The sequence below is a fragment of the Chelon labrosus genome, assembly GCF_963514085.1.
Source record: "Chelon labrosus genome assembly, chromosome: 2".
Lineage (NCBI taxonomy): Eukaryota > Metazoa > Chordata > Actinopteri > Mugiliformes > Mugilidae > Chelon > Chelon labrosus.
The window spans coordinates 3,040,104-3,062,214 of record NC_140338.1 but is presented as its reverse complement, the minus strand read 5'-3'; the positions used below and the strand labels follow the sequence as shown (position 1 = coordinate 3,062,214).

The window sequence follows — 22,111 nt, the reverse complement described above, 5'->3', positions numbered from 1 at the left end:
GGAGGAGGAGGAGGAGGAGGAGGAGGAGGCTGGGAGTGCAGGGGGGAGGAGGCTCGGGGAGGAGGCTGGGTGAGGAGGGGGCAGTGCGGATTCTTTCCCGTCATTCCCTGCAGCAGCAGCAGCAGCAGCCCCCTCCCTCCTCCTCCTCTCTCCGGTCTGCGGACTCTTCTTCTCCTCGGCTGAAGTTTGGAGCCTCGGTCGGATCCGGAGCAGGTAAGCGGCCTCCACCCTGTCTCCACCCTGTCTCTGATCTGTCCCCACCCTGTCTCCACTGTCTCTATTCTGTCTCTATTGTTGCTGTGATTGGACGCCGCGGTTCTCCGATAACTTGGCTCCGTGTCGGGCGGGTGTGGGGAGGTGGTGGTGGTGGTGGTGGTGGAGGGGGACTCGATCGGACTCAGAGACAAAGTCTCCCAGTCTCCGCTCCTCTCTCCCGGTCGGAGCCGCTCCCTGCGGCCGAGCCACGGTGCTCCGCGGCCCGCATGTTTGCCGCTCGTGCCCCCGCCCCGCCAGCAGCCATTAGTCTGGAGGAGGATGGAGGAGAATAACGGTGCGCCATGCAAGGACGCAGAACCAGGCGTGGCCCTGGAGGAGGAGGAGGAGGAGGAGGAGGAGATGTGTCGGGACAATAAACAGCGAGGCCCCGAGACTCAGCGACGTGAGCGGCTGTTTTTTCAGCGGTAGATCGGGCGCGATGTGTCCGACATGCAGCTGCCGTCTCCCCGGGTGTTTGTCTCTCCTCGGCCGCTGCGTCGTTCCGCTCAGGCCGAGGAGAAAATGCTGGAAAACGGCGTCGGGACAGAGCAGGCCTCGGTCCGAGCCGAGCAGGGGGAACCAGGGGGAGAACATGAGATAACATCCAGGTTCTGTTTACCCCCAGAACCCCACCCCCCTCCCCCCCAGAAAAAAAACAAAACAAAAAAAACAACATCTGGCCATTTAACTGTCTATTCTTAACATTTTTAATTTCCTGTAGTGACGTCACTTCCTGTTTGATACTTTGAAACCAAGGTTCCAGGAACTTTCCAGGAACTTTCCAGGAACACTCTGGTTCTGTTGTGGTCCCACAGCTCTGAAGGTTCTGCAGAGAGTCCTTGAGGTTAATTTGTTTTCAAGTTAACAATGTTCCAGATGTTCTACACACCACTGGTTCTCTTAAATGTTTACCTCCAGAGAACTTCCTGTGCGGTTCTCTAAGAACATTAAGGTTCTGGAGATCATGGCCTAAACTGGTCTCATTAATGTTCTCCTGAAACAACGTTCTGTTGTTGTCACATCGACGTATGCAGGGAACAGTCTCCAAGAGTTACTGGGTGGTTCCTTCACTCCACTCGGAAGGTTCTCAGAAGAACGTTTAAGAACATCCTCACCGCACAGTAACATTCACGTCCTGAACTGGTTCTAGACTGATGTTTGTTTGTAGACTGGTTCTATACTGATGTTTGGTTCTCGGCTGATTTTTGGTTCTAGACTGGTTGTGGACCAGTTTTTGTCTCGAGGCTGGTTCTAGTCTGGTTCTGTACTAGTTCTAGACTGGTTCCAGATGACCCCAGGTTCCTGCCCTCCAGAAGGTATCGTCTCTTTAAGTCGTCCAGGTTTGTTTGTGTCAACAGGAAACGATAAACAAAAACAAACATCACTGTGTTTTACGGGACCCTGAACGCCTCTCTGTGGTTTTATCAGAACGTGGGTGCGTTTGTTCCGACGTCAGATCAGGGACGCTCGGTGTAGACGGGTGGGGTCAGCTCACCAGGAAATGACTGAATAAATCCAATAACTCCACCCGGCCGTGTCCACGGGCTGACCTCATTCTTCTTCTGTGTTTCTAATGTTTTGTTTAATGACATTTAAACTTGTCCCTGAACGCCTCCTTTAGATCTAGATTGAACTGGTTGCTTCATCTTCGGCGGTGAACGTTGGACTCTGAGGATGAGCAGCTGCTCGACACATTCCTGACAAGTCTGGGTGTCGTCCTGCAGAGAGACGGCAGCTGTCCTCAGACAGGTGTCGTCCTCTTGGCTTCCTGGGTCAGACCGTGTGAGGACACCGGGTCGAATCGTGGTCCTGGTCCTGGTCCTGGGAATGCTTTATGTCCTCAGCTGTGACTGTCATGCTCAGAGGAATGTTTGGGGCCCTTTGTCCAACAGTTCACCCCCACTGTCCTTAGCAATCTTTAAAATGATGGGCTGTTGGATTAGCTGATAGAAAGAACTATTTATTATCTGATGTTAGCATAGTTAGCATGTTTACACCTTTTTTTAAATTTAAACAGGTGTTATTTTGTTTGATGCAGACATCCTGGGAGTTGTATTCTGCTTCAGGGTTTGTGTTGAGCTAGGCTAACAGTTTACCCCATTTCCAATCTTTGTGCTAAGCTAGGCTGACCATTTATATTTTTATCTAGTCATTGTGTTTGGCTATGCTAACAGCTTCCCCAGTTCCCAGGCTTTGTGTGCTGAGTTTGTCTGTTTTTCAGATCTTTGTGTTAAGCTAGGCTAACAGTTTCTCCATTGGTCGAGTCATTCCGCTAAGTTAGACTAACAGTTTCTGTCTCCAGTCATTGTGCTAAGCTAGGCTAACAGTTTCTGTCTCCAGTCATTATGTTAAACTAGGCTTACGTTTCTGGTTCCAGTCATTGTGCTAAGCTAGGCTAATCATGGCGTTAGTCCTGTGATTGTTGTGGTGGTGGAGGTCCCCATGAGTACGTCATGTTTGGGGAATGTGGAGCCATGAAAACTCAACCAGACACAAACCCTCGGGGAGTGGGCGGAGGCCCCGACACTTCCTGTCCCCCTCTCTGATCCCCCACCCCAGCCTTTCGTCTGTTTTCATTTTTTTCCAGGAGACACTTTAAAACACAGAGATTTAACCGAGAGTCAGACTGATGGTGATGAAGGTGATGATAAAGATGATGGTGATGAAGGGGCTGACTATGGTGAAAGTGTTAATGATGATGATGATGATGGGGGTGATGACCTCTGACCCCAGCTCCTCGCTGACACTGCTGTCGGCTCAGACTGATCGTTTCGGGGAAGTTGTCTCCATTAGTGCTCCCTGAGGACGTCCTTTGGTCGATAACTCTCATTCACTTCCTGTGTGCATTAGCTGTGATCAGCTGACACAGACAACCAATGGGAGCTGCTGGTGACCCCAGGAACTAGGTTTTTAGATTGATGAAGGACGCATCCTGAGCATCGGTCAGTGAGAGACTCCCTCTAGTGGCCATCACTCGGAACTGACAGGATGGCCTATGAGCTCCGGTCATTAGCTTATATTTATATATTTATATCCTTATATATTAGATTATAAATGATTTATTTATGTGAGAGTAGGACGGTTAAACAGGAAGTCGGCAGCAGACGTCAGCAGAGTGATGTCCATTAGACGTCCTCTAACAGCAACCATCGATGAGTGGAGAGAACATTACACATAAACATACTGTGTATATATGTACACACATATATATCTATCTCTAACGCTGTTGTCTCTCCTATATATATAAATATATATACATACATTAGAGATATTAGAGACATTAACGTACCACTTAGAGCTCAACCTGTTCTCCATCAGTGTCCACTCAGGTTTCAGATGAATCAGGGGTCTGAGATAAAAAGTATAAAGTTAGTTCTCCTTCAGGACAAAAGGACCTGATTTAAAAAAAATGTAAACACAGATCAGGTGTCAGGAGTGTGTTGTTGTTTTTTATCCTCGTCCACCAGGTGGAGCTGTCACTTTATTTAAGAAGGAGACAAACTCCCTCCAGACGTCTCATTGTGTCCTTTGTTGTGTCTGGTGTTGCCTCACTGAACCCAGGGCCAGAAGTGACTTCCATTGTCGTGTCTCCGCAGGTGTCGGCCGAAAGCCGCCAATGGTGACGAGTCTCTGGTGACATCGAGGTCAGAGGTGAACGGTCATGATGACGACGGTGGCCGCCGAGTTCGACCACATGGAGCTGCAGCAGCAGTACAGCAGCAACGACACGGTCAACAACCGCTGGGACGACGAATGGGACAATGAGAACAGCTCGGCTCGACTCTTCGAACGCTCCCGCATCAAGGCGCTGGCAGGTAGGACCAGACCACCTTAACTAGTCCACCTTAACTAGTCCACCCTAACTAGTCCGCCCTAACTAGTCCGCCCTAACTACCAGGAGCCTAAAGGCTGCTGGGTTACAAGGAGCTTTGGTCTCTGGGGATGTAACATGTGTTTTATTGTGAAAGGATGTTGTCAAGGTTGTTTTATTGTGAAAGAATCACTCCCAGCATGTTCAGAGCTCAGAAGATTCACTGATGGTTTAAAAGTGCTCTGGTTAACATTTACCTGACCAGAAACGGTTCTGTGGATCACTAGATACCCAACAGACTGGACCCCTAATAGACTAGTCCCCCAACAGACTGGAGCCCCAACAGACTAGACCCCTAACAGACTAGTCCCCTAACAGACTGGAGCCCCAACAGACTAGACCCCTAACAGACTAGTCCCCTAACAGACTGGAGCCCCAACAGACTAGTCCCCTAACAGACTGGAGCCCCAACAGACTAGTCCCCTAACAGACTGGAGCCCCAACAGACTAGACCCCTAACAGACTAGTCCCCTAACAGACTGGAGCCCCACCAGACAAGGCCCCCAACAAACTTGTCCCGTAACAAACTAGACCTCCAACACAGTGGACCCCCAGAAAAATTTACCTCCAACAGACTGGAACCCCAACAAACTAGGCCCCTAACAAACTGGAACCCAAATAGGGTGGGCCCCCCAAAAATTAAGACGCCTAACTAATCAGAAGCCCTCAGAAACTAGATCCCCAACAAACTGGACCCCCAGAAGATTAGTCTGATCTTCACAGTGCTCTGTTCATAGTTCTTTATGTGCGCTAGTCATTAGCATCTCCATTAGCATCTGCTCTGGATGGTCTTTGTTGAGTTGTTGAATCCCAGGCTCTGACCAACAACCATCAGACTGGGTGGGTTCAGGTCTGTTGAGATGCGCTTTCATAGCGGTTGTGCTATTCAGTCCAAGCTTCTGGTTGGATGCTGATCTTTGGGTTGGTTGTGAAGTGATTTGTGTTTAAGGTAATTCGATCCACACGTTCACTTGGGCAGTTTATGTGGTTGACCATAGCTCACATTAGCTGTTAGCTGTTAGCTGTTAGCGGAGCTAGCATTAGCAGATTAGAACGTTTTGGTTGAGGTGGAAGGTTGTGAAGTTTTAGACAAACGCAACATGAGCTAAACTGCTGCTGGTGTTAGATGAACATGAAGCTCTGTGGTTGGCTGTCTGTTGGTAAAATGCATCCTGGGAACTGTAGTTAACCTTAGAGGCTTTTTGTTTTCATTTTTGTGTCAAATCAGATGTTTTCCTGAAGATTCAGAGTGTGTGTGTGTGTGTGTGTTACTGTGTGTGTGTTACTGTGTGTGTGTTACTGTGTGTGTGTTACTGTATGCGTGTGTCAGCTGTGGTCCTCACAAAGATAGAAACACAAACCTTTGTGTGTGTTCAGGATGTTTGTTTCTTACTTCCTGTCCGTCAGGAATGTCAAGAAACAATGAAGGGAAACACACACACACCCTGATGACATCACTCCAATGCTGGAGCTTTATTGGCTGACACACCCACACACAGACACACACAGACACACACACAGACACACTATACGCTGTAAAAAATGTTCTTCTTATTGGTAAAAAATTTAAGTCAGTTTTCCGATCCGAATCATTTTTGTTCAGGTCAAAGATTTATTTTCTGTTGATCAGTCTTTTATTTCCTCTGTGCTGGAGCGCCTCCTGCTGTCCCTGAATCATTATTATCAACTTTAAACATGTGACGGTAGTTTTGTATATCTGATCGACTGAAACATTTTTATTCTGTCCACTAAACATTAAACCGCTGCAGGGCAGTGAAACACTCGTGAGACGTTCAAACGTTCAAACTAAAACTTCATGGATTGTCCTGCTCTCATTTTTTACAGTGTTTTTCTCTGTTTGAAGTGGACACTGTGTGTGTGTGTGTGTGTGTGTGTGTGTGTGTGTTTGTGTGAGAGATCATTAAGCTGTAAAAATGAACACACACACACACTCCTCGTCCTGTTGTCACGGCGACCTCTGGACTTCCACCTTTTTCTGTCCTCAGAACTTTACTCTTCTTTTTCTGCGGCTGAAACCCCGGCGGGAATTAGCTGCGTTTACTCTTTGTTGTTTTTGAAGTCAGTCTTTTGCTCCTCCTCCTAAAATCGTTCGGTAGATGAATGGACTTTGGTTGAAGGAAGGATTTCATGTGTTTTCCTCTATTGGACTGAACGACTGGACATTATGATCCTGGTCATCTCTGATTAAATAAACCTTATCTGTGATGGAGTGGGCGTCGGCCGGCTCGGCTCCGTCCAGCTACAACCTGCTGGAGGGTCGATTCAAGCAGCTGCAAGGTAAGAAGAAGAGGTGGTAGGTTTGGTTTGATCTCATGTTTCCTGAAGTTGTGAAGCTCAGCTTGGCATCTCCTTTTGCCGCCATCTTGGTCTGAATCCACCCAAGTCCCAGAGCACTTTGAAATCACTTTACTTCCTGTTTATTTTTAGTTATTTTACTAACAACTGTTGATACTGTCCTCGTCCTGGACACAGACCAATCGGAGTGACTCTGATCCCACTGATCAGTTATTGGTTATTGATCAGGTATGTGTTTGTGTGTTGTCAGATGAGCGGGAGGCGGTCCAGAAGAAGACCTTCACTAAATGGATCAACTCTCACCTGTCCAGAGTCTCCTGTAGAATCACTGACCTCTACATGGACCTGAGGGATGGACGCATGCTCATCAAACTACTGGAGGTCCTGTCAGGAGAGAGACTGGTAATCGATACTCAGTAAATACTCTCTAGAGTACTATATGAATGCTAGAGTACGCTATGTAGAATACTACAGGACACTATGAATACTCAGAGTACAATAAATACACAGTACGCAGTAAAGTGTGAATGTAAATCAGTCCTACGGTCCAGTAGGGGCGCTGTTTGATGTTTGCTGACTGCTGATGTGCAGTAGAGTCCAGTTAACAGTTAGCAGCGAGCTAACACTTGGAGTGCCTTTTAATTAATTCCTACATCATGGAGGTTTCTGTCCGCGGTCAGCTGAACCAGGCGTGTCACTTCCTGTTTTTAAACACGAACCATGTTGAGCTTCCGCGGCAACACTCCAGCTGCCGCTCCGCTTCCTGAACGCTGAGGACTCTTCATTGTTGGTCGTTTCCTGTGTCGTCTCTACCTGGTGGACTTCAGAGACCCTGACTCTGTTTCTTCTTCTGTGGTTGTGTGTCCAGCCGAAGCCCACCAAGGGCCGCATGCGTATCCACTGTCTCGAGAACGTGGACAAGGCTCTGCAGTTCCTGAAGGAGCAGCGGGTTCACCTTGAGAACATGGGCTCTCATGACATCGTAGACGGGAACCACCGACTGATTCTGGGCCTCATCTGGACCATCATCCTCCGCTTCCAGGTAACGAGGAAGGACAGGTGGAGTCAGACCGGCCTCTGATTGGTCGGCTTCTTGCTGTCAGTTATTATTTACCTGCTCAGATTAAAGATGCGTCTCGTTACAGATCCAGGACATCAGCGTTGAGACAGAGGACAACAAGGAGAAGCGTTCGGCCAAAGACGCTCTGCTGCTGTGGTGTCAGATGAAGACAGCAGGGTGAGACACCCCCCAACTTCCTGTCTCAGATCATCTGTCCCTAACTTCCTGTCTCTGAACAACTGTCTCCAACTTCCTTTTCTTCTTCAGGTATCCCAACGTCAACATCCACAACTTCACCACCAGCTGGAGAGATGGCATGGCCTTCAATGCCCTGATCCACAAACACAGGTCACATCTTTCTCCTCTTCCTCTTTTCTGTCATCGTTATGAACTGTGTCAATAAAGTTTGGTGTCTTTGTCTTTTTCAGGCCTGATCTGGTCGACTTTGACAAACTGAAGAAGTCCAATGCTCACTACAACCTGCAGACCGCCTTCAACATGGCTGAGCAACACCTGGGCCTCACCAGGCTGCTGGACCCAGAAGGTTCTGACCGGTTTAACTGTCCTCATGTCTCTGTCCTCATGTCTCTATCCTTATGTCTCTAACTGTCCTCATGTCCGTCCTGCAGATATCAGTGTGGACCATCCTGATGAGAAGTCCGTCATCACCTACGTGGTCACCTACTACCACTACTTCTCCAAGATGAAGGCTCTGAAGGTGGAGGGCAAACGAATCGGAAAGGTCAGTGTGAGATAAAGACGTCATAATTCTGAAGGACAGTCTTTAAAAGGATCGTCTTTAAAATGAGTCAAAGTTCTAAAACCATGTCGGAGATGGATCAGGAACCAGAGAGGAACCTCAATCCAGTATCGGTTCTCATGAGTCCTGGTTGACTGTTTGTATCATGGTGTCTCTGTCTTTTTGTCCAGGTGTTGGACAATGCCATTGAGACGGAGAAGATGATTGAGAAGTACGAGTCTCTGGCCTCAGACCTGCTGGAGTGGATCGAACAGACCATCATCATCCTCAACAACAGGAAGTTCGCCAACTCTCTGGTGGGCGTCCAGCAGCAGCTTCAAGCCTTCAACACCTACAGAACCGTGGAAAAACCACCAAAGTCAGAACCTTTACCATCCTCAAAGATCTGTGATTCTCTGTCCTCTGGACCCTGTTAAATAATTTCATCTCATCTGTCCTCCAGGTTTACGGAGAAGGGGAACCTGGAGGTTCTGCTCTTCACTATCCAGAGTAAGATGAGAGCCAACAACCAGAAGGTCTACATGCCCCGTGAAGGAAAGCTCATCTCAGACATCAACAAGGTCAGAGTGGCTCTAAAATGGAGGTCTAAACCCTCGAGCTGCTTTACTTCTCTGAGGTTTTAATTAATCTGAAGTTCAGATTTAAATGAAGACCTCCAACCTCAGACACATTTTCACCTCCTCAAAGTTTCTCCTGTCAAAGACTGAATCTGGTAGAAAAGCTTCAGACGTCTTAGCTTCTCTCAAGACAATTCATGTTGACCGTTAAGCATCTGAACACCCTTACCTGACAGCTCAGTGTAAAAGTGGTGAAGGTTCATTACCATTCAATTCAATTTTATTTCTAAAATTTTTATTTCTAATAATACAAATAGTCTCCTTACAAAACCTGGTCTGAGACCCCCAGACCAAGCACTAAGGTGACGGTGGCAAGAAAAACTCACTTTTAACGGGAAGAAATCTGGATCCGTGATCCAGGTCATCCTTTATGTCTTTAAGGCATGGAGTTCAACCAGCTGATTAATTTCATCTAGTTTCATGGATAAATATAGCTGGGTGTCGTCTGCATAGCATGGAAGTTTATCCTGTGTTTCCTAATAATATCGCCTAAGGGAGGCATGTATAATGTGAAGAGTATTGGCACAAAGCTAGGTGGTGAAGGTTGTGATGGTTGTGATGGTGGTGAAGGTTAAGATGCTGACCTTGCGCTCGTCCTCACAGGCCTGGGAGCGACTGGAGAAGGCAGAGCATGAGAGGGAGCTGGCTCTAAGGACAGAGCTGATTCGTCAGGAGAAACTGGAACAGCTGGCCAGACGCTTTGACCGAAAGGCGGCCATGAGGGAGACGTGGCTCAGCGAAAACCAGAGGCTGGTGTCACAGGTAAGAAGACGGTCAGCAGCAGCTACCAGCTTCCAGCTGAACGATTTTAAATGAGTGGTGTCATGATCATTCTGCTGCCTTCTGTCCACAGGACAACTTTGGTTTCGACCTCCAGGCCGTGGAGGCAGCCACCAAGAAGCACGAGGCAATTGAGACAGACATCGCAGCGTACGAGGAACGAGTCCAGGCTGTGGTGGCCGTGGCTAAAGAGCTGGAGGTGGAGCACTACCATGACATCAAACGCATTGCGGCCCGGAAGGACAATGTGATCCGTCTGTGGGAGTACCTGCTGGAGCTGCTAAAGGCCCGCCGTCAGAGGCTGGAGGTGAACCTGGGCTTGCAGAGAGTCTTCCAGGAGATGCTGTACATCATGGACTGGATGGATGAGATGAAGGTACACAGCCAAACTAAACCCTGGAAGATCTTAGCTCACGTGTATCACTGAGCAGGAAGCTGATCCTGATGTTCCTTTGACTCTTTGGTTTCCAGATGTTGCTGCTGTCTCAGGATTATGGAAAGCATCTGTTGGGTGTGGAGGACCTTCTTCAGAAACACGCCCTGGTGGAGGCTGACATCGCCATTCAATCCGACAGAGTGAAGGCAGTCACCACCAACACCATGAAGTACTCTGTCAACGACAGTGGTGAGTATCCATCCTCATCCCTGCGTTGAAAGGATTGGTTTGTTCTTCAGAAAAGAGAATTATTTCAAGCCTTTAACTTTTTCAACCCAATGGTGCTGGGGGATGAGTCTCGCCTAAAAATACCCAAAAAAAATCAGGAATAGCTCCAAAACTATCAGGTCCATATGCATGATCCTGGTCTAAGACTCCAGAGAATGGATTCCCAGTGTCAGTAACATTGTGGCTGTTATTATGTCTGGGTAATTTGTAATAAACTAAAGGAGAAATTTAAAATGTCTTCTATTCTACTATTGTGCACACTATAGAAGCCATAAAAATAATGATATTTTCTCCAAATGGCACCAAGGTTTGTTAGATATCTTTGCAAGTAAAATAAAATACACTAAGTTGTTTTTATAGGCTTAAAGGCTGATCTTTCTGAGACATTAGCCCTGTTGTATGACCTACTGACTGGTAGAACATTCTGTTGAACCTGGTACCAGGTTTGTCAGGTGGAAGGGGTTAACATGTGCTAATAGTCAAATTTTCCTGTCCAGGCTACAAACCTTGTGACCCTCAGGTCATTCAGGACCGGGTGGCCCATCTGGAGTTCAGCTATCAGGAGTTGAACCAACTGGCAGCTGAACGCCGTGCTCGTCTTGAGGAGTCTCGCCGCCTCTGGAAATTTTTCTGGGAGATGGCTGAGGAGGAGGGCTGGATCCGTGAGAAGGAGCAGATCCTCTCCTCTGTGGAGCACGGCAAGGACTTGACGGGGGCGCTGCGCCTCCTCAGCCAGCAGCGCGCCCTGGAGGACGAGATGAGCGGACGCGCCGGACACCTGCAGCACACCATCGCTGAGGGTCAGGCCATGGTTCAAGCCGGCCACTTTGCCGCCACGAAAATCCAGGAGCGAATCAATGACCTGCAGGCTCAGTGGGCAGCACTGGAGCAGCTGGCGGTGGCGAGGAAGAGGAGGCTGGAGGAAGCTCTGGCCCTGCATCAGTTCCAGGCCGATGCAGATGATGTTGATGCCTGGACGCTGGATGCCCTGCGTATCGTCTCCAGTGGAGAGACAGGCCACGATGAGTTCTCTACCCAGGCACTGGTCAGGAAGCACAAGGATGCGGCAGCAGAGGTAGCCAGCTACAGGCCAGTCATCGACTCCCTCCACGAGCAAGCTGCCGCCCTACCCAAAGAGGGGGCGGAGTCAGAACAGGTGCAGGGTCGACTGGCCGGCATTGAGGAGCGCTACAAGGAGGTGGCAGAGCTGACAAAACTGAGGAAGCAGGCGCTGCAGGATGCATTAGCTCTCTACAAAATGTTCAGTGAGGCCGATGCCTGCGAGGTTTGGATTGACGAAAAGGAGCAGTGGCTGAATAGTATGGAGATCCCTGAGAAACTGGAAGACCTAGAAGTCATACAGCACAGGTAGGATCATGGTGTTATGGCTTCCTTCTGGTGGTGGTGGTTGTACATCTCTTTCAGACAGTACTCATGTGTACCATGTTCTTGGCAGATTTGAGAGTCTGGAGCCAGAGATGAACAGCCAGGCGTCTCGTGTTGCTGTGGTGAACCAGATCGCCCGGCAGCTGATACACAGTGGACACCCAAGCGAGAAGGACATCAAGACCCAGCAGGACAAACTCAACAACAGGTAAACACTCTCACAGACATTTAAAGGCAAATGGATTCAAACACCCCAAACTATAAAATTATAATCATCTGCTCTTCCTCCAGGTGGAGCCAGTTCCGTGACCTAGTGGACCAGAAGAAGGAGTCCCTAAACTCAGCCCTTGGTGTCCAGAACTACCACCTTGACTGCAACGAGACCAAGTCGTGGATCAAAGAAAAGACCAAAGTCATTGAGTCCACTCAGGAGCTGGGCAACGACCTCACTGGGGTCATGGCCCTACAGCGAAAACTCACCGGTATGGAGCGGGACCTGGCCGCCATCGAGGACAAGCTAGGTGACCTGCGTGGTGAGGCTGAGCGTCTGGCTGAGGAACACCCCGATCAGGCCAAGGCCATCACAGGCCGCCTCGCTGAGATCACCGCCGTCTGGGAGGAAATGAAGAACACTCTGAAGAACCGTGAGGAGTCTCTGGGCGAAGCCAGGAAGCTGCAGCAATTCCTGCGAGAGCTGGATGACTTCCAGTCCTGGCTGTCCCGCACACAGACTGCCATCGCATCTGAAGACATGCCCAACACGTTAGCGGAGGCAGAGAAGCTGATGGCCCAACACGAAGGCATCAAGAATGAGATCCAGAACTACGAGGAGGATTATCAGAAGATGCGGGACATGGGTGAGATGGTGACACAAGGCCAGACGGACGCACAGTACATGTTCCTGCGACAGAGGCTGCAGGCACTCGACACTGGCTGGAACGAGCTGCACAAGATGTGGGAGAACCGGCAAAACCTGCTTTCTCAGTCCCACGCTTACCAGCTGTTCCTCAGGGACACCAAGCAGGCTGAGGCCTTCCTCAACAACCAGGTAGACATAGAAGAACCACCTGACCACTGACCTCCAGACTAGGTTTCAGATGCTAGTCTGATTAGATCCCTCTGTTCTGAAAAGAAAACTCATTCTGATGATATGCATTCTGGATCAACTTTAGTTTCATGATTAAAACTTGCCTTGTTTGTCTTGTCCTTGCAGGAGTATGTTCTGGCTCACACTGAGATGCCCACCACTCTGGAGGCCGCAGAGGCTGCCATTAAGAAACAGGAGGACTTCATGACCACGATGGATGCCAATGAGGACAAGATCAATGGTGTGGTGGAGGCGGGAAGGCGGTTGGCCAGCGACGGAAACATCAATGCTGAACGGATCCAGGAGAGGGTCGCCTCCATCGACGAGAGGTGAGTCTTAACTGTTAAAGCTCTGTGTAGCTGCTGGAGCTTTTGATCACCATCATGAACTTCACCTTGATGTTGGAAACATCGTAGGTGGAAAATGAGGCAAACTAGGGAAAATCTAGAGGTTGATCAAGCTCAAGTCATGGTGCTCTGGTTGCAGGCATAAGAAGAACAGGGAGGCAGCAGTGGAGCTGCTGATGAAACTGAAGGACAATCGAGACCTGCAGAAGTTCCTCCAGGACTGCCAGGAGGTCAGTGTCAGACATTTCAAAGTCAAACTTTAGTCTGGTGTCAGGAACCCTCAGACAGTATCAGTTGTCCTGAAATAAAGATAACGAGAGGGCTGTCTATAGGTCTTTAGATGTGAGCTCCTGTTTTGTGTCTGTGTGCAGCTGTCACTGTGGATCAATGAGAAGATGCTGACAGCCCAGGACATGACCTATGACGAGGCCAGGAACCTGCACAGCAAGTGGCTAAAGCACCAGGCATTCATGGCCGAGCTGCAGTCTAACAAAGAGTGGCTGGACAAGATCCAGAAGGTACAGACTTCTGCTAATGTTTACATCATTTAAACCCCCTTTGTGCAGCAGTGCCCCTTGCTGGTTGGACATTTGAAACTAACTGTAAAATCTAAAACAAGCATGTTAGCGTCACTAATTGGCATATCAGTGACATTTGACCTTTGACCCTTCATTCAGGATGGCATGCTGCTAGTAGCGGAGAAGCCAGAGACGGAGACAGTGGTGAAGGAGAAGCTGTCGGCGCTCCACGTGATGTGGGACGAGCTAGAGTCAACCACTCAGACTAAAGCTCAGTGTCTGTTTGATGCCAACAAGGCTGAGCTGTTCACACAGAGCTGTGCTGACCTTGACAAGTGGCTGGGCGGCCTCGAGGGCCAGATCCAGTCCGACGACTACGGCAAAGACCTGACGTCCGTGAACATCCTGCTCAAAAAGCAGCAGGTACAGCAGAAGGGTGGAGGTTTCTCTAAATACAACCCCTCCACTGTCAGACTGGAGGTGGTGGAGCTACAGTAGTAGAAGAAGTAATACGATTCTGACTCGTCTTCTCTGCAGATACTGGAGAACCAGGTGGAGGTGCGTCAGAGGGAGGTGGTGGAGCTGCAGAGCCAGGTGAAGGCTCTTGGTCAGGAGGTGAAGGACACAGAGGAGGTAGACGGGCGGAGGCAAGTGGTGGAAAAGAAATTCCAGGAGCTGCTGGAGCCGCTGCGTCACCGCAGGAACTTCCTGGTGGCGTCCAGAGAAGTGCACCAGTTCAACCGGGATGTGGAGGACGAGATTGTACGTACAGTCCTGATGGAGTGCCCCCTCCAGTACGGTGTTGGTTAGCATTAATCTTCACTGTGGTTCTCTGTTGCAGCTATGGGTTCAGGAGAGGATGGCTGTGGCCACCTCCACCGACCACGGACACAACCTGCAGACCGTCCAGCTGCTCATGAAGAAGAACCAGGTGGGTCCTTGTTCTGTTTTTACTGTCGGACCTCAGCGGGTCGGTCCTTAACCTTTTCTCCTGTCGGTGTAAATCAGACGCTGCAGAAGGAGATCCAGGGCCATCAGCCTCGCATCGACGACATCCTGGAGCGCAGCCAGAGTCTCCTGAAGGACACGTCTTCCAACGCCGACGTGATCCGCCAGCGCCTTGATGAGCTGGAGCAGCTATGGAGCCAGCTGATGGAGGAGGCAGAGCGACGGCGCGGCCGGCTGGAGGAGGCCCACAAAGCCCAGCAGTACTACTTCGATGCGGCGGAGGCCGAGGCCTGGATGAGTGAGCAGGAGCTGTACATGATGTCTGAGGAGAAGGCCAAGGTGAGGGACGGGTTCTGATCCGATCATCACAATAAAAGCCTCCAGTAAAGAGTCTGTTCTGGAATAAATGAACTGATTGTTTGATCAGGACGAGCAGAGCGCTGTCACCATGCTGAAGAAGCATCAAATCGTGGAGCAGTCTGTGGAGGACTACGCCGAGGCCGTCCACCAGCTGTCCAAGACCAGCAGAGGACTGGTGGCCGACGGACACCCAGAGAGGTGCTCACACATCTCAGCATTAAGAGTTAATTAATTTTTACTTTAAATGTGGATATTATATATAAACGGATTTAATTTTGTTTCAGCGAGCGGATCAGCATGCGTCAGTCTCAGGTGGATAAGCTCTACGCCGGCCTGAAGGACCTGTCAGAGGAGAGACGAGGCAAACTGGATGAGAGGCTCCGCCTCTTCCAGCTCAATCGAGAGGTCGATGACCTGGAGCAGTGGATCGCTGAGAGGGAGGTGGTGGCCGGGTCACATGAGCTGGGACAGGACTACGAACATGTGACTGTACGTTGCTATTAATGCTAGCGATAATGACACTGAAGAGTCGAGACATTTTATAGAGAAAAACCAACAACAGTAGACAGAACATATGGACGATGGCATCAACGAGTTGAACAGACACAGAGATAATAATGTTCAGTAGTAGAACATGATGAGGTCCCCCAGCAGCCTAGGCCTATAGCAATTCACCTTCCCTCATAGATAAATATAGTTCAGTGTCATCTGCATAGAGATCAAGTCTAGTGATTACATGTATTCAGTGGTTAGCGTCGTATTCATTCAGTGTCAGTATTCTATGTAGGACTGTGTACTGACCTCCGACCTGTTGTTGTTGCTCAGATGTTGCAGGAGCGTTTCCGGGAATTTGCCCGGGACACTGGGAACATTGGGCAGGAGCGCGTGGACGCCGTGAACCGGCAGGCGGATGAACTGATCAACACCGGACACGGTGATGCGGCCACGGTGGCAGAGTGGAAGGACGGGCTGAACGAGGCCTGGGCCGACCTGCTGGAGCTCATCGACACCCGGACGCAGATCCTCGCTGCCTCCTTTGAGCTCCACAAGTTCTACCACGACGCCAAGGAGATCCTGGGACGCATCATGGACAAGCAGAAGAAGCTGCCGGAGGAGATCGGCCGAGACCAGAACACAGTGGAGACGTTGCAGAGGATGCACACCACCTTCGAACACGACATCCAGGCCCTGGGGACACAGGTCAGCTGGATTTGCCTTATCCCCCACTGTAGGATAAATTAAAGAATTATCTTATCTTACATAAATGAGTCATATGCTAACGTTCTGTTGTGTATGGGAGCAGGTGAGGCAGCTCCAGGAGGACGCCGTGCGCCTGCAGTCGGCGTATGCTGGAGACAAAGCGGACGACATCCAGCGCAGAGAGAGCGAGGTGCTGGAGGCTTGGAGGAGTCTCCTGGAAGCCTGCGACGGACGCAGACTTCGCCTCCTGGACACTGGGGACAAGTTCAGGTTCTTCAGCATGGTCCGAGACCTGATGCTGTGGATGGATGATGTGATCCGGCTCATTGAGGCCCAGGAGAATCCCAGGTAGGTCCCCGAATAGAGCGAGCTGCTGGTTAGTGTCTCCTGAGCTGACGAAGCCGTTTGTTGTGTTCAGAGACGTCTCCTCTGTGGAGCTGCTGATGAACAACCATCAGGGCATCAAGGCCGAGATCGACGCCCGCAACGACAGCTTCACGGCCTGCATCGAGCTGGGGAAAGCCCTGCTGGCCCGGAAGCACTACGCCTCAGAGGAGGTAAACAAAGAGTCAGATTAGAGTAAGGTTTACATCAAGTCTAAGTTGAAGTCTAAATCGGTTTCCTGTTTTTAGATCAAAGAGAAGTTGCTGCAGCTGACGGACAAGAGGAAGGAGATGATTGACAAGTGGGAGGATCGATGGGAGTGGCTCCGGCTCAGTAAGAATCACTTCCAGTTCGTTATTTGTGTGAAAATTATCTCAGCCTCACAGGGGTCGGAGGTTGTGGCTAATTGGACGCTGATGCATTGAGTTGCCGCTCATGAAGACACCTCAGGCTTATGCTGTCCTTTAACAAAGCGTCTTCTGAGCCACAGTCCGTCTTCCGGCTCTGACCAATCAGAAAATGCTGCATGAACGCAGCAGAGTTTGTCCTGAAGGCAGTTGTGAAGGGTTGTATGCTTCATTCATTGACCTCCTCCCCCTTCCTCCCCCTCAGTCCTGGAGGTGCACCAGTTCTCCCGGGATGCCGGCGTGGCCGAGGCCTGGCTGCTGGGTCAGGAGCCGTACCTGTCGAGCAGGGAGATGGGACAGAGCGTGGACGAGGTGGAGAAGCTCATCAAACGTCACGAGGCCTTCGAGAAGTCGGCCGCCACCTGGGAGGAACGCTTCTCAGCCCTGGAGAGGCTGACCACGGTGAGGAGCGGGTGATGATGATGATGATGAACGATCGAGGTGGTGGTGGAAAATTATGATCTTCACATCTGTTTTCCAGTTGGAGTTGCTGGAGGTGAGGAGGTTACAGGAGGAGGAGGAGAGGAGGAGGAAGCCGCCTACTCCAGAACCGGTCATCGTTCAGGAGGAGACTCAGCAGGAAAGGTGAAAACTCCAGACAAGATAAAAACTGACTCTGATGAAATTAAAGAGTTAGAAGTGACTTTAGTTTCTGTCTGTTCCAGCGCCATCACTCAGAACGGACTCCCCTCAGACCAGGACTCTCCTCGGGTCAGTACATTGTGTTCTTATTCTGAAGATGCCACTGAACTAATTGAGCATTTCCACTGATTGAAGTTGTTGATATCTCCAGGACGGCGTGGAGGGTGAAGACCTGGTGAACGGCGTCGTCGAGCGGAGTTCCAAGGAGGGGAGCCCCGCCCCCTCGCCGACCTCCGGCAGGAAGAGTAAAAGCAGCCAGTCGTCCACACTGCCCGCCAAGAACCAGGAGTCGTCCTCACAGCTGGAGGGATTCCTGCACCGCAAACACGAGTGGGAGGGCCACAACAAGAAGGCCTCCAACAGGTACGTATCCTCACCCGTCCTCTCTGGAGGTCTCGCTACACTCAGGTGTCTGTTTGTCATGTGACCCCCCGCTGCTATGTGATTGGCAGGTCGTGGCACAACGTGTACTGCATCATCAACAACCAGGAGATGGGTTTCTACAAGGACAGTAAGGCGGCGGGTCAGGGCGTCCCATACCACAACGAGCTCCCCGTCGGCCTGAAGGACGCCTCGTGTGACGTTGCCTCAGAATACAAGAAGAAGAAGCACGTCTTCAAACTCAGGTAGCCTTCACTGATGCCATGTTTGTTTACTGTTGTCAGGGAAACCCTCACAGATAGGTCAAGGCCGTGGTGAACATCTTCCAGGTGATGTTCTGACACGTCCTCCTCCATCTTCATCTTCATTTCTTCTCTTTCAGAGTCGCCGATGGAAACGAGTATCTGTTCCAAGCCAAAGATGAAGTAAGTCTAATTCCTTTCTTCCAGTTGAATACAGATTTAAATGCGAGCTGTTGTGAGTCTCTGACCGGTGTTGCCCCCTGCAGGAGGAGATGAGCACCTGGATCCAGGCCATCCTGAACGCCGGCGCTGGCGACCGCTCCACCGATGTCCAAGGCAGCAACCCGGGCACTCCAGCGTCCGGACGCGCTCAGACGCTCCCGGCCACCGTCACGCTTGCCACCGAGTCGAGTCCCGGCAAGAGGGAGAAGGACAAAGAGAAGGACAAGGAAAAACGCTTCAGCCTGTTCAGCAAGAAGAAACAGTAGAACGTGACTCGCGCGGCGCTTTGGTGAAACCCAACGAATCCCAACGCGCCAACTCATCTCCTTCAACTGGAAACTCAGAACTGGAATCTGCTTGAGAGCGACTTCAGCTCCGTGAAAACGTCTTTTAACTTTGGTCGGGTTTTCCCAGCTGTCAACCTCTGACTCTTCCTGTTCAAACAAAACAGTCACTCGTTGGCTCGTCAACACCTTCCATTCTTCTTCAGTGAAGGTTTGGACAGAGGAAGGTCTGCCTCCATGACCGGTCACTGAAAATAAGCAGAACAGAGGTTGACTGCTGAGAAAGAAAAAAAAAAAAAAAAAAAACTCAACAGAGTTTCACCAGAGCGCTGTGTTGGGTCGTTTATTCTTTTCCTTTCTTGTTTTTATGTTGTGGTCGTCGTGTGGCAGGAAGTCGTCGCTCAGGTCGAATGTAAACACCAGAGAGAGAGTTTCAGTCGTAACGTAACAGTGGTTCATCGTCTGCAAATTCTTCAACATTTAAACGGAATACGCCTCCGTGTTCCTCTGGCCGGTCGATTCTTCTTCTTCTTCTTCATTGACGAACGTCTGGAGGTCTTTAGCTGCCTTTAAATGGTGTAAATCTGGCGCCATCTGGTGGTGGTCACGACTTCCCAAACACCACCCTGATGTGTTTGTTTGCAGACAATGAACCGCTGTCGGTTCGTCGTCTCCAGGGACCACACTCCTTTATTATTTTTCTATCTTTCAGGTTATTTTTTTAAGCTTGTCCTCAGAGACATCCTCTCATTCTGCCGTCGAGAAATTGGACCAACAGTTCGTTTTATTATTGTTTCTACCTTTTTGTCTTCCGCTGCTCTGAGGCTGTTTTTCTTTTAGTCAAGGAGGAGTGTGATGTAGAAACCTGCATGCTTCGTCAGACCGTCGCCTGAAAACTCACCTGAATTTCTTCTTTAATTTTGTCTCAGTTTGATCTCGGTTTTCTGCTCCAAATAACGAAGCTCAGTGTGAATAATGAAGGTGGTCCTGCAGACAGCAGGAAGTGGAGCTCCAGACTAACGAAGGCTGCTTGCTTGTCGTCAGCACTGCGCTGCGTTCTTTGATACTCGTGTTGCTTCACTGTATATCTATTGTATCCGACATGTATGGAAGTTAACGCCATCTTACTGCACAATCAGACCTGCATCTATAGGAATGAAGAAGAAGCTGTTTAAGGCTGAATATTTAAACAGACGTTAGATCATAAAAGCTTAACTCATGTATGAAACTGCACCTGTAGACTTCTCTTCTCTTTCTCTGTCAAATATGTGCGATGTCATTAAAGCTTTTAAACTTTAATCTCCAGCTTCCTGCTCTTCTTTTATGTCATTTATTTGAAAACACTCTAAATAAAGATGGCCGACACGATTGCACTTTCTCCTAGTGTCAGAAAGTGAAGCTAAATATGTCAAGAAATAGGCGTGGCCATCTATTTGACCTCTTTAATGTCACGTAGCACAACTGCCATCTTGACTGACTGTCATGACCAACCTGTGACCAACCTGTACACAGAAAACTAATCAGTAATTGCTAGCTGGTTTGCTAGCTAGCAACATATCAACTGGTGGTGCTTTTTGCTTGCTAGCTATAGTGTCAACTTACTAATCAAGCTAGCTTCCAAAAACAAAGTTTTAAGTGGTGTTTGAAGTATTTGAATTAAACTATTTAAAATGGCCCACTTGCGATCATGGAGGGGGCAGAGCTTATGGTCTGAATTGCCACCAGACAGCCACGTTTTCAGTTTGAGAGTTTCATATTTTGAAACAGATGTGTCTTATATCCAAAAAGGTTCAAAAAGGCAACTGGACTTGTAGAGTTTTTTTGAGAAGACGTTTCACCACTCGGAAAAAAAAAAACTACAAGTCCACTTTTTGAACCTTTTTAGATATACCATGACCTGGATGACTGAGAACCTTCACAGGTTCCAAAACTGTCACACTATGGTGACCTCTGACCTGTTCGTCATTCAGTTTTTCAGGTATTTTAACGTTACAGGAAACTAAAGGTGTTACAGAAAAACTCTGTTTGTTTGCTAACATCAGTTAGCCAACATAGAAAGATTAGCTCGAATAAACACCACAGCAGAAATACTACTACTACTACTACTAATAATAATAATAATAATAATAATACCGTCCATGTTTATATCTCCCTGGTTGGTCTCCTGCCAGCTGTAAGATAAAACACTACAATCCCCAGATTGCACCGCTGCTACAACCTCACGAGGCCGCTGCTGCGCTGAAACCGCACCTGCTCTGACAGAGGCGGGAAGCTCGCGCAGTTGAGTGGGAAAGAGACGGGAAGCCGGGGTTGTGACCTTCAAAATAAAATCGGATTATCGTCACACGAGAGTAATCAAATTATTACGAAAGCCCCCGTCCAGGTGTCACGTGGGCGAAGATCATTCAATCATGTAGTTTATTGAACTACAATAAACCTGCAGCTATTTGATTCAGTAACTATACTAGAAAGAAAAACATCACTGTGGTTATGTTTTCAACACGCAACGACAGAACAAATATTATTATCGCATATTTTTTAATTTTTTAGTTTTCACTGTTTTTTTTTTTTTTTAATGTAACAAACATATGTGGAACGTTTACATACGTTGAAAAATAGTTGAAGTCAATGCAAAATGCGAGTATCCAGAGAGTCCGTTTTATTTTGAAAATCAAGAGAGGAAGTGGATGTATACATGGCTTCCGCCTTGACGCCGTTAGTGATCTCTGGGATTCCCGTTACTCCGTTACTCCGTCTCTCCTCCATCGTTTTTCTGGGTTTTCCGGGCTGTTTGTGAGCCGGGGAACCGCTGCGGGTCTCCGTCCGCCGGTCTGCGGCGGTAGATGCAGTCGGTGCCGGGTGCGGGTTCGTGCCCCGTTCGGAGGCAGAAGGACGGAGATAAATCGGCGTCGTAATCTCCGGATTTGAGCTGGAAACAGCGGAGAGACGGCGGAGGGATCTCCGGTGGTTTCAACCTCAGACGGAGGAATTAAATCAGAGGTTTTATTAACGGACGTCTGAATGAGATTCTCTGACCTTCTGCTGTCAGCGACTCTGTCATTACAACGGTCATCAGTTAATTAATTAATTTATTCTACTATGAAGAGTTAAACCTTTAAATCACGGTCCTGGATTAAAATCTGGTCTCCAACAATATTTTAATAAAATTATCAGCTAAATATTAATATAGAAAAATAATATTGTGACAGAACCCAATATTAATAATATCTAAAATTATTATACAAGAAAACTCCCTTTGAATTTGTATTTCAAAGGTTTTTGTTTAATAGTTTGATTTTCCCAGATTCTATCATATTCAACAAGATTTTTTTAAATAGGTTAAAATTATTATATTCCAAATTTAAATGATTGTCCCAGAA

The 22,111-nt window shown here is 48.8% G+C and overlaps 1 protein-coding gene across 1 annotated transcript; it reads left to right on the top strand.

The window, feature by feature from the left end:
• Nucleotides 1-189: 189 nt before the first annotated feature.
• Nucleotides 190-20,048, top strand: LOC311495753 (spectrin beta chain, non-erythrocytic 1-like). The gene is made up of 36 exons (XM_084555325.1): nt 190-213; nt 3,852-4,070; nt 6,693-6,844; nt 7,311-7,484; nt 7,588-7,679; nt 7,770-7,850; nt 7,931-8,046; nt 8,132-8,244; nt 8,433-8,620; nt 8,705-8,822; nt 9,483-9,641; nt 9,733-10,035; nt 10,131-10,284; nt 10,821-11,691; nt 11,780-11,917; nt 12,001-12,757; nt 12,923-13,125; nt 13,283-13,373; nt 13,515-13,661; nt 13,821-14,084; nt 14,199-14,423; nt 14,503-14,592; nt 14,670-14,948; nt 15,037-15,167; nt 15,254-15,458; nt 15,795-16,169; nt 16,273-16,517; nt 16,588-16,726; nt 16,802-16,886; nt 17,166-17,362; nt 17,442-17,545; nt 17,626-17,671; nt 17,754-17,965; nt 18,055-18,228; nt 18,366-18,408; nt 18,492-20,048. Exons 2-36 carry the CDS (start codon nt 3,917-3,919, stop codon nt 18,711-18,713), a joined length of 7,047 nt encoding a protein of 2,348 aa, XP_084411451.1. The 5' UTR covers nt 190-213; nt 3,852-3,916; the 3' UTR covers nt 18,714-20,048.
• The last annotated feature ends 2,063 nt before the right edge of the window (nt 20,049-22,111 follow it).

Excerpts from the sequence above, each read along its gene's own strand:
- LOC311495753 (XM_084555325.1), top strand. The coding sequence starts at position 3,917 with ATGATGACGACGGTGGCCGCCGAGTTCGACCACATGGAGCTGCAGCAG. Across the intron at positions 14,593-14,669 it reads TGCTCATGAAGAAGAACCAG|ACGCTGCAGAAGGAGATCCA; the intron begins GTGGGTCCTTGT and ends GGTGTAAATCAG. Across the intron at positions 17,672-17,753 it reads CAGACCAGGACTCTCCTCGG|GACGGCGTGGAGGGTGAAGA; the intron begins GTCAGTACATTG and ends TGATATCTCCAG.